The sequence below is a fragment of the Neopelma chrysocephalum genome, unplaced genomic scaffold (genome assembly GCF_003984885.1).
Source record: "Neopelma chrysocephalum unplaced genomic scaffold, ASM398488v2 Primary Assembly neopelma1_74, whole genome shotgun sequence".
Classification (NCBI taxonomy): Eukaryota; Metazoa; Chordata; class Aves; order Passeriformes; family Pipridae; genus Neopelma; species Neopelma chrysocephalum.
This window is the reverse complement of record NW_020897735.1, coordinates 6,251,375-6,265,071: the sequence shown is the minus strand read 5'-3', so window position 1 is coordinate 6,265,071 and position 13,697 is coordinate 6,251,375. Positions and strand designations below refer to the sequence as shown.

Here is a 13,697-nt window from a genome sequence, read left to right as displayed (position 1 = left end):
TGAAAGCACTCCCTCCTCTCTCTTAGATTTATTCTGTCCAGTAACCAGCTATGATTTGCTTTAATCCAAACAAGGCAATTTAGCCCAACTCCAAATTTGAATCAGTTGCCTTTTATTTTGTGGCTTTTCTCCCAAATCCAGAGCAGGCAACTCCCTGCTCCATGTGGGCAGTCCTGGGAGTTGTTTGATTTGAGGTCATTGCGAGATTTGATTTTATATGAATTTTTTTTAGGGGAAGCCAACAGGTTTCTGACATGCCCGTGTCGAAATAAAATGTAAAAAGCAAAGAGAGACACCGAGATGGGGAAACTGTCCTATTACCTGAGAGTTGGCCAACGTGTCACGTTGACATGTCAAAAAGCCGAGGGGGCTGAGTGATGGTTACAGGGACGAGCCTCACAAACAGCCCAATTCCAGGGGAGCTGCAGCCCCACCGTGGGGTTTGCTGAGATCCCTTTTGCTTCCAGATGAGCGGGGCGAGCGTCTCGTTTATAATTAACACGCCGTGTCCTGTTAATTCCTCCTTCCCCTCCCCGTGTTCCCTGCTCTGAAGTGCAACGCTCCGGCTTCACCTGCGGAATACATCCACCGGATCGGGAGGACGGCTCGCATTGGCTGCCACGGGAACAGCCTGCTTGTCCTGGCGCCTTCGGAGGCAGGATATGTCAGCTTGCTGGCTTCTCACAAGATTAAGTGAGTCAGAAACGCGAGCAAAAGTTTCAGCTCATCCTTGCTAATTAACCTTCCGTGGCACTTTCAGCGGGACTGTGTCTCGTGCAGGTTTTAATAAGAATTTATTAATTCTCGTGATCCAGGACTGGCCCCAGACTAGCAAAAGGAGAAGAGGGGAAGTGTGTGAAAATCGTCAGCCTGACAGATTGTGCATGAGTGAGTGTGTGTGGTGAGGGGCAGAGAGGAGACCATAGTCAGGGGTCTTTTTCACCTCATATTTTTCTCTCTGGCCCTGGGTTCAAATCGTGACTATGTGGAGATCACAAGTCAAACGAGCCTGTCAGATGCTCCCTGGCCATCTGCCTGCATGGCACCATATTATCAGAGGTATTATCAGAGACTGTGCTTGTTCTTCAGGAGAGAACTGGTGGAGAAATTGCTGGGGAGATGTGGGTCATACCTGGCAGGTAATCGACCAAGATGTGTTGTTTAAGTGGCTTGTGACAGTCCTGGAAGGCAAAAAGGGAGGGTGGACTCAGCAACCAAATTGGAGTGTGCTTCCAAGCCTCGGGAAGGCTTCTCTCACATCAGCTCTAGCTTAGACTTGGGAGTAGACAGCAAGGAGAGCAAGCCAGGCTCGGTAAGGACCTGCCCAGTGTGCAGTCAGGTACCTGGTGGCCAACACACGATGAGATTTTAGTCCATCTCTGCTTGCACAATGGTCCTTTTGTGGGGAAAACCCACAACTGGCTGCTCACATTGCTAGGCAGGAGTGCTGGTGGGTCTGGAGCCTCCTCAGCTGGGTGTGTGTGACTCCCCTTGCTCCCTGCACTGCTGTCTCTCAGCGTTTGAGAACATCAGCAGAGTCCCCTCAGTGCTGTTCCAGTGTTGATGGAGCCCTGTAAACTCGTGCACAAATTAGTTCTCTTTTATTTCTCGTGTTTCTGTCGGGCGGAGCTGCTTGGAATCGAATTTGGTTTTGCATCCTTGAAACAAACAATTGTTGGCAGTAAATACAGGCTTATTCTAGGCTGTGAGCCATTTAGTGGTCTAACAAAGAGCCATCCATCATCCCAGGTAACTATCTATTAAGCAGACACCAGCAAGACATGGAAGGCTAAGCTGACAGGGGGTTTTTTTCATGTAACAAACAGCACTGACATTTAAAGGTGAAATCCCACATAATTGTGAATTTTTAACTCCAGGTGGAAAGTTCTATTTTTCTATTTTATAACGTTTTGGAAGCGTTAGGGGAAGGAGAGGGAGATTTCCCTCCTTTTTATTTTAAATGTTCGTGCTTTTATCCAATTTTGTTGGTTTTTAACAAGTTTAAGTTTGCTCAGGCTGGTAATTACATCTGCTAAGGGGACCTGTTGTTGAGCTGGCCATGGTCTTCAGGAATCTGTAGAAGACTCTGAATGAGCAGGGGGAGCTTTATGTGAATTTATTTTTCCTTCGCTTTTCGCAGCCGAACAACTCTGGGGATTGTCTTTTCGTGTTTGTTTGTTTGATGTTCTTCATAAAACGTGCTGCCCTGCAGATAAAGGACTGGCCAAAAAGGGAGTGTAATTTGCCTTCCTTGACCCCCATCTTCAGAGGGAAGGAAGCAAGTGTCTAATTGGCACGGGAGGGCCATCGGCCGCTCGCAACTGTGTGGCCTCTGCTCTTCCCACATGGATGTGGGAAGGGGCACCAGGACAGAGCAGGGAGCTGATGAATTGCAGAGGAGATGCAGGAAGGCAGCTCGGAGCTAAAGGCAGCAAGTGCCATCAGCACAAATTGCCGTTACCCTTCATAAACAGAGCATTATGGTGATAATCCTGACAATTTAATTCAGTGCGAGGGCGAAAGACAGCATGTGTTGGACTGTCACCGAGCCTCTTAAGCACTGCTCATTTTTGTTCTTTACCCTGAGTCTTTGTAGCTTTTGACTTGGTCTGCACAAGTTACTGGAGTTTGCATTTTTTAAAATTTTTTTTAATTCTTTACCTAATTTTTAAATCTCTCGAGTTTTTGTCGAGGATGAGTGTGTGTGGTGAAAATTTTTTTTTAATTCATTTTGGGGTTTTTTTTTCCTTTTTTTTTTTAAATGAAATTCCCGCTGGGTTTATTGAAATGTAAATACTTCATAAAATATGTATTTTTGAAGAAGACAAAGCGTGAGGTGGGTCCCTGCAGCCTTCAGCTGGTGTAAACGAGTGGTGCTGTGCTGCTTTACAGCAGATGAGGATCCGACCCAGAGTTTTTTCCTAAACCCCTCCACCCACCCCAGCATGCATGGGAGTAAGTCCAGGAATGTTGAGAGTCGGAAGTAATGAGAGCAGACATGGCTTTGTTCCTGGATGAAAATCCACTTCGGAATTAGAGATGACTGCCTTTGAAATTGGAAATCGCTCGCAATTAATTTTCACCGGTACCTGAAGCCTCTCCTTGGCTTCCAGTGTGGAAAAGCAGCGTTAGCCTTTGCCAAAACCATCTCACTTTGGCTCTGCTGAGATCGGGAATTCCCGGTGGGGCTCGGGGAAGCTGCGTTCCTCTCCCTGCAACTTTCTGCCCGGGCTTTGTGTGGCTGGAAGTTGTGGCTCCTCTCCCCAGCTGTAAATTCCTGCGTGCAGAACATGCACACTCATGTTTTCTGCGCGTTTCCTCTTCCCTTCCTCTCTTTTTTTTTTTTAAGGTTCTATCTCAGCTCCGAGCGCAACTAACAGATTTTCCTTCAAAGGGAGGAGGCGCGAAGCAGAAGAAAGTCTGTGAGGTTCACTTTTTTTTTCCCCTTCCTTTATGTCTCTTTTAGTCCCTTCAGCTGCAATCTCGCAGCGCCCGCCTCGACAGCTATCAGATAATTTCTTTATCTCCTAACGGCGGCCTAACTAATTTATAAAGGAAAAGGCATCACCGTGAAGGCACGAGTCGTTTCTCTCCCTTCTCCTGGGTTGTGCAGACCCCCCTCCCCTGCTCCCCTGGCTGCTCCCCGCTGTGAACCAGGCTCACAGATCTGTTCTGCCGCGCTGGCGTCGCGCCAGGCAAGGGGAGGATCGGAGAGGGGGTGACAACTCCGACAAATCAATGTCAAAGGTTTGACATTTTCATTCATAGCGGCGTCAAAGCAACCTTTGCCGGGGGTGGGGAGGGGGAAGGCCTGCTTTTCTCTTGCTTAAGTGGTTGCCATTTATGTTTTAATTTACTGTTCTACAAACAGAGAAACCCTCGGTTGTCGTTTTATGCTCCATTTCCCTTTCTCCCCCATCGCTCCCCCGCCTTTCTCCCTGTCCTCTGCAAAGGAATCTCCCAGCTGCACAGCAGTGGGGCTGGTCTCCCATACAGGAGGATCTTATGGCCTGTCCCTGTTCCTCTGGGCCATCTCTTTCCCTCTTCTTATGCGGAGGTGGGGTTGAAAAGGCAAGATTGCAAAAGTAAATGTATTTTTTGCTTTAACTGGGAAGGACTGGGAAGCAGGTGAGGATCACTGTACACAGTATGGCAAAGATTCATCCATTCCTGCTAGCCAGGTGTTTAGAGAGCTTTGACTGAAAACAATATCCTTGTTCTTATAATTTCTTGCTGTACTTTACAAATTTAAGAATATCAGCAATGTTTCCTTTCAGAACCCACAGGCACCTTTCTGGCCATCTGAGAACTGTTGGACCCCAAAGATTTCTCTCTTCCTTAAGATCGATGTCATCCCAAATGAACTCCTTGGCTTCTGTGCACTTATGATTTATTCTGGTATTAAAAGGAAAAGAATCTCTTTTCTAGAAATGACCTTTGCCCATTACTGAAAATTTGGACCCACAAACTTCAGCTTCTGTAATCTGAGTAATTCCCTTGGAAACGGGACCCAGTTTGGATGCAGCTGTAATATTAATGGCCTGGAGCTGCACAGCTGTTCCTGTGTTGTCACCTGGTGTGTGTGTGTGTGCCCCATAAGACAGTGTTAAAGAGGACAAAGAATTCCTAGTCTCCTGTAAATGCACCTCTAAGTAGGACTGTTTGCTTGGAAATGAAGCAGGTTTGTAAGCATTTCCATATCTGGGCCATAGCAGTGCCCAGCAGTGTCTTGAAAGCAGGACTGGAGAATAAATCATCTGGTTGAGTCTACAGGAGGAATGTGAGTCGACAGAATGAAAATAAATGCCCAGTGTGAAGCCTGGCTAGGACAGCTGACTGAGGCTCCTGCATTTGAAAAAAATGCTGTGGGGTCCCTAATGGGCTGGGCTTGGGCTTTGCACTTCAGATGAGAGGGAAGGTGAGTTCTCAGAACAGGGAAGGAAATCAAACTGTGTATCTGGTGTCAGAGGTGGATTTTGAGGCTATAAATGAGTTGGAGGGTGAGTGTGTCCTCTGGGAGGTGTCTCTGAGCTTTGACCCAGGCAAGGTAGCCAGGAGTTGGAATGATGCAGATCTTGTGGGAAAGAGTGATGATGTGACCAGAAGAAAGGAAGGTGTGGGAGAATTGGCATGATAGGAGAAGATCCTTAGGATTTTGTTGTTATCCTCTGAGTCACTATGAGAGGAAGGAGCTGTGTCTTTACACAGCTTTAGCTTTAGCTCATCATTTTGGGAGCGTGGTCTCTTAACAGGGGTGGAAACAAATGCATGTAAACAGCAAAGCATTTCGATCCTTTGAGTGAGGGTTGAGTGTCTCTTATTCCAGAGGTTCTGGAAGCTAAATTGGGGGAGACAAGATGTAGGAGAAGTAGCAAAGTAAGTGGAGCACGTTTCCAGCCTCTGTGTGTGTGTTACAGTCAATCTCTTTCTCACAGTTGCACAACCAACCAAATACAAACACCTCCTGCTCCCTGCCCGTGGCATCAAATGTACAGTGAAATGTTTGACAACCTCTTGGTTCAAGGTGGAGGTTGCAGATGTTATTCTTTAGAGTTACAAAGCAAATCTACAAGAAGCATTAATGTTATGAGCTGCTTCAACTCTGTCTGGAGTTATGTTTAGTGGAAAACGTAACCAGATGGTTCCCAATTGTCTTGGTGCTTCTGAGTGCAAGGAAAGAAAAATTCTGAAAATAATGGAAGTGTAAATTTTTCTTCAATCAGTTCCTCTGGTTGAGAGCCAAGGAGACTTTCAGTGAACTAAAGTCCACCCTCAGTTATTTTGAAGCTCTGTTAGAACTGGAGTGTGTGTTGGTGACTTACAACACGTGCCAAGATTGTGGGTGAAACTGTTTCTCTGTGACACAGAGTGAGTTTAACTGGGGCCAAGATTTCACAAAAGTTATAATTTGAGGGTTGCTGAGGGAGTTCTGGGCTAAGACCTCATGTATTTCAGGGATAAACCCTTGAGTTGAACATGTAAATCTCAATCTTTTTGCTCAAGTGTTTCCAGTCTGTGACTTGTTCCACTTCGTATTTCCAAGTAGGAGAAATAGTAATTTTTGTCTTTGCTGCCTCAGTGTTTCAGAGATGAAGATGGAGAAGGTGTTAACCAGCCTGATGAAAGATGATCGCTTCAAGTTGCACAGACCAGGAAGAAAGGTGAGTTACTCTGCTGATTTGGAACTGCTCCAGTTTTCATTTACCAGTTAAACACCACGAGTATTCCTGCCTTAGCTTCTTTATAACACGAGGATTGGTATAGCCATGATGTCAGGCAGTCCAAATAATTACAGAACTGCCTTATATCACAATTTTCCAGACTTTCTTGTCCCCAAAAAGCAGTTGCTTACTAGCTCTTCAGCAATTATCTTTGTAAAAAACAATAAAGGCTTCTGGCTGCAAGAGCTTAGGGTTTTCTCCCCCCCCCCAGTGTTTCTGTTCTTCCTGGGTTTTCTGCACTAAAATACTGTTGGAGATGACAAATGGCACTAAACTTCTCTGAAGAAATAAGGAAAATGTATTTGGTGATGTGTTACACGGGGTTTTTTTTATCATCTGTATTTACTTGGAGCCTAAACCAAAGCTCCCTGGGTTGTCAGGCACCTTTTTTATTGACTTGGGCCAGCTCTGGGTCTGCCTTCAAGCTGCTAATTCACAGAATTCAGTCATTTGCAATTGATGTCCCAGGCGTTGCTGCATCCTGGCAAATTAAATCCTCCAAGAACCCTCATTTTGAATGGAAGTCAAGAATGTGTCAGGCATGATGCAGCAGCTCTTTTTTCCTCTTGATGCTGTTTTTCCCTGCTCGTGCTCTCTGTTACGCCGCGGATGAGCCGCCTTGTTTCCCGGGGATGACTGTGGTGTTCTTGGTAAACATGCTTTTGAAAGATGTTCAGTGTTCCTACACACCCTGTGTCTCACAGAAAGCCAGATCTGAGCTTTCTGTGCAGCTCTATTTAAAGCTCTTTCCCACCACTGCACAGTTTTTGGCTGAAATCAGCCTGTAGTGCCTATATTTTAAATGTCTGGATCACGCCTAGGATATGACCTCTCAACTCAGCAAATACGTAAAAGTTTAGTTGTGCTTTGTTAATGCAGAAATTATTTTAAAGGGTTCTTCTGTGTGTAAATACTTTTCTCCCAAATGTGCTTATAGGGTGGTAACTTTGGGTTTCCTCTGGAGAGTTTTTCACCAATTATATTTATGCAGAAATTGCACTTTAAATTTGTTGCTGATGTTGGGCAGAATGTTACCTGTTCTGGGCTTGAGGACAAATGTTCTTTTCATGGAAAGTGGGGAAAAAAAAATAAAAAAAGAACATGTTTTGTTCCAGGAAATTATGATTTAAGTCTTGAAAAGTGGCAAGAGAAAATGCCTTTGGAACAGCAATAAAAACCTAACAAAAAACCTGCTTGCTCCCAAGGCTGCTCAAATTGGTATTTCATTCTGCATACTTAAGCACGGATTTTTTTTTTCAATACTCTACTTTTGGCTTTCCCCTTTTCCCTCAACAACTATAAACCCAAACCCTGTTTGAAAGGAGCTGTTGCCCTGGTTTGGCTCAGCTGTGCTGCTGGGCAGGCCCTGCCATGGCAGGTGCTGCACGGAGGTGGCACAGAAGGAGCTGCTTCCTTTCACTTGCAGTCAAAGGTGGGATTAAATTCCTCTTTTCCCTCTGACAGTGGGACTGTGCTGTTGACATCACTGGAGCTCAGACATATCCACTGTGGCTGTAGGAGGGTCTTAATCTGCTGCAGGAACTTACAAACGCAGAATAACCAGTTTTTGTGTGACTCAGAATCTGAAAGGATTGGGACTGAGGAATGGAGTTCATGGAAAAAATTCTGTGTCGTTTAATGGGGATGAAATTGCAGCAGTTCTGTCAATATAAAATAGACCCCACCAGGAATTACTTGAGAAAATGTATTAAATACAATCAAGATTCATTGTGTTTATTAGCTGTTTTACTGCCATCAGGGCTCTGTGAGTGGTCAGCAGTGCTGCCTCAGAAGGCTGCAGGGGCATTTTCCAAGGTTTGATGAGGGTTAATCTCTATCAAATCCTGCAAGTTTGCCATACAGGCAGTGCAATAAGCTGGGAATGCAGCGGGACATTGCATGGGACAGAGAGGGATCGAGGAGGTGTCACGAGGAGCTGAGGCTGCTCCAGTTGTGGTGTTGCCATTGGAGAGAGTGTGAGCTTTGCTGATCAGCTCTGCATGCACTGAGTCATGTATATATTATAGGTGCACACAGGAACCTCATTATAATGCTCTTCAGTTCTCATTGCCTCAACTCAAGTCCATTATAAGTACCACGTTGGAACATGTATTTTTTGGGCTTCTGTGTGTGCAGCCAGGGAGCAAGCTGAAGTGCCTGTAAAATGTATATTTTATATTTAGGTATATAAAATATATATGTGGCTATGTCTGGGCGTGTGAATGTTCACCTGGCTACAAAGAGAATAAATTTGATCTTTCAACTTTTATGGAGGGGGGCAGGGGGACTTGGTGAGTTCTAGAGAAGGTGTGTGGAGGTTAGTAAAAAGTTGTTATTAAAACAAAATCCTTCATTTTGTTTTGAAGTATAATGGAAGCAGGAGATGTTACAGCCAGGCTTTTTGGTGGGGTTTTTTTTCCATCTCTCTTTTTTTTTTCTTTTTTTTTTACTGTTTTAGAAATGAACTTTTCTATCTCAGTCTGGTCTTACTGTGTCTCAATTCCTTTTTCATTATCATATTCTTTTAATGAAATCAGAAGTTTTCAGTACTTATCCCAACCTCTCAAACCTAAAACCTGCCATCTTTATCACTGGAAGTTTCCTTCTTCTGACAGAAATACCTGTGTGTTTTCCTGGTGGAGTTGGCATTTGGGGGAGTTTTCCTGATGTCTTGAACTGGTTACCTAACATTGCACCCAGACTTTCTTCCTTGCTTCTCTTCTTTTAGCTTATAAATACTGTAATTGTCCACAGTCATTTTGCCAGTGGTTCAGGATCTGTCAGAACAGGCTTTTAAGGAATCACAAGGTAGAGAAAGTTCTCCTATCCCACTATTTCTCCATAGTGCTGCTTTTTTAACAGATGTAACAAATTTAGATGGGGAGCAGATCAAGCAAACCTCTGGGGTACACTTTTATCTTGGAAAAATGTGTAAGGGTCTCAAATTAATTGTCCTGTTCATCCAAAGCAGGATACAAGCAGGATTAAAGCTTGCTTGTGTGCGTAAAGCACATGGGATGGCTTCCCTGCACTTCCAGTGGCACTGGTTTATTTGATCTGTCCAGACACACTCACATTGTGGGCAGGTTTTATTTTCACAGTTTGCCTCTGAGTCAGTTTTAAATTTAGATTTATTTTTCTATTATTATTATTGGGGTGGTTTTTGGGGTTTTTTTTTTAGATGAACCTCCCTGGAAGGCAAGAATCAAACACGGGGGGTTTTTTTCATGCCCATTAGGGTGCAATTTTAAAATGAGATCTGTCTCAAGGGGCTGAAGGGGATAAAAGGCAAGGTGGAGTTGGGAGGAGGGGAGAAGCTGTTTTCCGAGGACATTATGTTTCCTGCCATTTGCTTTGTTTTTTGTTTATATCTCTTGGACTGACCTCACACTTTGGAAATTATGCACCTACTTTTTTATCCCTCGTTTTTGTCTTACTTTTTTTTTTCTTCCCTTTTTTTTTTTTTTATTTTCCCCCAGCACCAGGAAGAAGAGATGCCTCATTTCGAAACCTAAAGGGGGGAATAAGAAAAGTCCTTTGTAATATATTGCCATATTATCACTAAATCCCCTGACAGTTGTGACACAGAAGCAAGTCACCTGTCACTTAAGCTTGAGGTCTCTTTAATTTTCTCCTGGAATTCGCACCAGGCTGTCTTTAATTTGAGGCCTTTATTGGAATTCTGAAACCTTTCTGCCTCCCCGGTGCTCAGATCTATTCTGAGTGCTGTTACAGAATGTATACAATAACCAACACAGGGATTCAGAGGGGGCTGAAGCACTGTTTATTTAACACTCTGGAGGGATTTTCGTGCTTATTCGGTCCTGGCTACCCGGCTTTCAATATCGCTTTGACAACCGTTATGCCCTTCTCATTAATTTTAAACAGTTAAAACACAGGAAAAAGAGAAAAAGTTTTCATTATTAAAGTGCTTTACTTTTTAATAACAGAGGATTCTGTCCGCCAGGGGAAAGGGCAAACCTCACTAATTTCACATTCATATTAAAAAACGCTGGGAAGGTGACACTTTGTGCTGCCAGGAGGCTTAACAAAAGGAGAGGGATGGAGGCAGGAGGAGCAGGCGGGGCGGGAAAGTTTTATGTTTCACGTCAGTGGAAACTTGTTAGTGACAACAAGGAGTGTCCACTTCAGGGAGGCACCTCCACTTGGCCTTTATTAAACCCCTGCAGAGGCCCCCGGGCTGGAGGCTGTCCCAGCTGAGTAACAGGCACAGGTTAACTCAGGCTAAAAGGCGTCTGAGAAACGTGTCCAGAGAAGGGCAACGAAGCTGGGGAAGGGTCTAGAGAGTAAATCATGTGGGGGGCTCAGCCTGGAGAAGAGGAGGCTCAGGGGGGACCTTTTTACTCTCTACAACTCCCTGACAGGAGGGTGGAGCCAGGTGGGGTTGGGCTCTGCTCCCAGGAACAAGTGAGAGAATGAGGGGAAATGGCCTCAAGCGGCGCCAGGGGAGGTTCAGGTTGGGCATCAGGAAGAATTTCTTCATGGAAAGGGTTGTTGAGCATTGGAATGGGTTGCCCAGGGAGGTGATGGAGTCCCCATTCCTGGAGGTGTTCAAAAAGTGACTGATGCGGCACTCAGTGCTGTGATCTAGTTGACAAAAGTGATGGTCGGTCACAGATTGGACTCGATGATCTTGGAGATCTTTTCCAACCTGAATGATTCTGTGAGCTGTGTTGTGAGTCTTTCTTGAGTGGATCAGGAGACAGATAGCAGAGACCAGAAATCTGGGAGCCTTAAAATACCCACAGTTTTCTTTGGAGATGCAGGTGGACAGTTCCAGGTAGCGAGTGAGCAGGAGCTCCAGGCCCCAAGCGTGTTTACTTTGTTGGAGAATAACCTGGAAGCTTTGGGTTCCAGAGAGGGGACTGTGGAGGGGATTTAGACCACATTTGAGGTCTGTCTGTGGGCACATTTGGTGTTGGGTATGGAGTGGCAGATTTGATGAGCAGAACATTTTGTGTGGAGTTCCAGCAGCGTTGCCCACGATCACCGGGGTTTGTGGTGTCAGTGTTGTGGCTCCCCTGGACTGGCAGCAGTGCAGGGCTGTGAGGGAAGGAGGGGTTTGCAGCATTAACATGCAGATCTGCCAGAGAGGGACAACAGGATTGTTGCCTTGGCACAGGCCTCCTCCAGAATCCTGGGAGCTGGATGTTTGTTGTCAGTCAGCCCTGGTCAGATGAGGGGGTTGACTGGTATCAAGTTTCTCCCTTGGATCTGGCACTGTTAGACTTGGATGCTGGTTCCTGTCTGAGGAGTATTTGAGAACTGTGGCCCTTTTCTGGGAGAGGGGCACATCCATGGATGCCTGGCTTTGCACTTTGCTGTCAGCTTTCCATCAAAAATTCACTTGTTTTCTGGTCCACACTTCCTTTCTCTGCCTGGGTACCTTAGGGAGAGAGGCAGCCTCTCTTCTCCTCCCAGTGACAGCTTGCTCCCAGGAATGTTTGTTTTCCATTTCCTGAACTGCATCCCTCAGTCTGATCCCAGGAAAGCTTGAGCACGTGCAGAATTGCCTTTTTTGGTCTGAGGAAGTTTATTCTGTCATGCCTTTGGTGTCTTCTTCTAGAGGAGCCAAATGATGGCAGTTCCAGTCAAGTGTGACATGTTGACAATGAGAAAATGCCATGTAGAAATCAATGAAGGAATTAATGAGAAGTTCATTTAGTTGCCTTTGTTCACAGGTACTGAATTTGGTCTGTTCTCTGGAGCTTGGGGGTAAAGGTAGATCTCATGGATCTCCTGCCCCACAAGTCCCAGCAACAGTCCAGGTGTTTTGGGGAAGTGCACAGGGGAATTTGCAACATCACCCTAAAACTGTTAATGTAGAATCTGGGAGAAGTTACTCCAAATAACTCCAATGGAAACAAGGAGTGGGATCTGGCCTGTTGAACCTGGAAGAAAGATAAAAAGAGGAAAGGAAAAAAAAAGAAAAAAGCGAGGGGAAAAAGATAAAAAAAGATACGTGATAGATGTTAGAAAACACAAAATTAAAACTGATTTGCTCTCCCCACCACACAGCCCTCACTGGCTGCTCTGACTTTAACATCTTTATCTGGATTCTTTTTTTTTTTTTCCTCTAGTAATATTGAGAGGATTACCTTTGTTGGCCCCTGGGTAGTTACTGTGTGATTTTACTGTTATTAAATCTATTGTAAACTGCTTCATTATTCCTGACTCAAATTCTCTCTTTCCTCTAATCCTCCCGCCTCCCCGGTAGAAATCCTGTGGCACGAACCCTCAGGAAGTCCGGGAGAGGGCCACGGTCCTGCAGACCAAGTTTGAAAATCACGTTCACTCCAGCGAGGGGACGGTCCGGTGGGCAAAGAAAGGTCAGTGTGTGCTTCCTTCCAGCTATTCCAGGAGGGCTCAGATGAGCTGCCAGCCTTTTCTTCTGGGGAAGAGCTTCAGGGAAAAGGCCTGGAAGAAACAATTTTGGGGCCGCTGGGCTCTGTAGGGGGTTGAGATGGGCCCAGAAGGCTTTGGGATGATATTAAATGTTAATTTCTTGCGTTCCCATATTACGTGCAAATGGGATTTAATCTTGGCTTTTGATGGGATTCGCTTCCAAGGGCTCTGACCCAGTCACAGGAGTGAATGGATTGTGTGTGTTGTGCTGGGAAGGGAATGGGTGACTTGCTCCACCACATCCTGGTGCAATTCCCGTTGGATGCCTTCAGTTCACACCAGGGATGAATTTGAAGCCTGTAAGGCAGGATGCCTTGGGAGCAACTCTTAACAGGCAGGGATATGAGAGGAGGTTGTTGTGTGGGATGGGAGAAAAATGAGAGAGGGCAACAACTCAAGAAGGCAGGAAGACAAAAAACTGGGGTGGATTTAATAGTTGTAGTAACGTGCAAATCTGGGGCTTGATCTCCCATCTTTGCCAAGCAGGATGCACAGGATGCACTGTCACTGAGCAGTGTAAGACTCTTCCCTTCTGCCTCTCAGTTTGGAAAATTCAGAGGAAGGTATATATGGGAGAAAGATCAAAAACTTGCCAGGGATGTGGTAGGAAAACAAACACTGAGCAGTCACCAGAGAGGAGCCAAAAAGGTGGTGCAGGGTGGGCACCCCTTTTCCATGTGCTGTTGTGTTTGGAGTTTGTGCACCTGAGAACTTGAGAGCTGTTGTGAGGGGAATATGGGAACCCCAGAGCTCCTTGGCAATTACTTGGAATTTGAGTTATTGAGACGAGCCCACAAAACACAAACTCTTTATGTGAGAGACTAAACTACTCTTGCTCACAATATTTAGGACTAGAGCCTTTCCCCTTTTTTGAGTCTCCTCTTCCCACACGTCTCCCTTCCTGATTGTTTTCTTTTTTACCTCATTTGTCGCTTTGATCTGAGTCAAATTCTCCTCTCTCAGCTTGTGTAGAAGTCCTGTTAGGTCAGTTCTGCAGCATTTCCAGTTGAGAGGGGTCCTGGTGAGATGGATTTTAATGGTCTGCATCAT

At 45.3% G+C, this 13,697-nt stretch overlaps 1 protein-coding gene across 1 annotated transcript in view; it reads left to right on the top strand.

Moving 5' to 3' along the window:
- DDX31 (DEAD-box helicase 31) overlaps positions 1-13,697 on the top strand; it is a 46,842-nt gene that overhangs the window by 20,013 nt on the left and 13,132 nt on the right. The window contains exons 16-18 of the mRNA XM_027687581.1: positions 554-693; positions 6,080-6,161; positions 12,460-12,571. Coding sequence (XP_027543382.1) covers positions 554-693; positions 6,080-6,161; positions 12,460-12,571 — 334 coding nt within the window. The remainder of the gene's footprint in view (positions 1-553; positions 694-6,079; positions 6,162-12,459; positions 12,572-13,697) is intronic.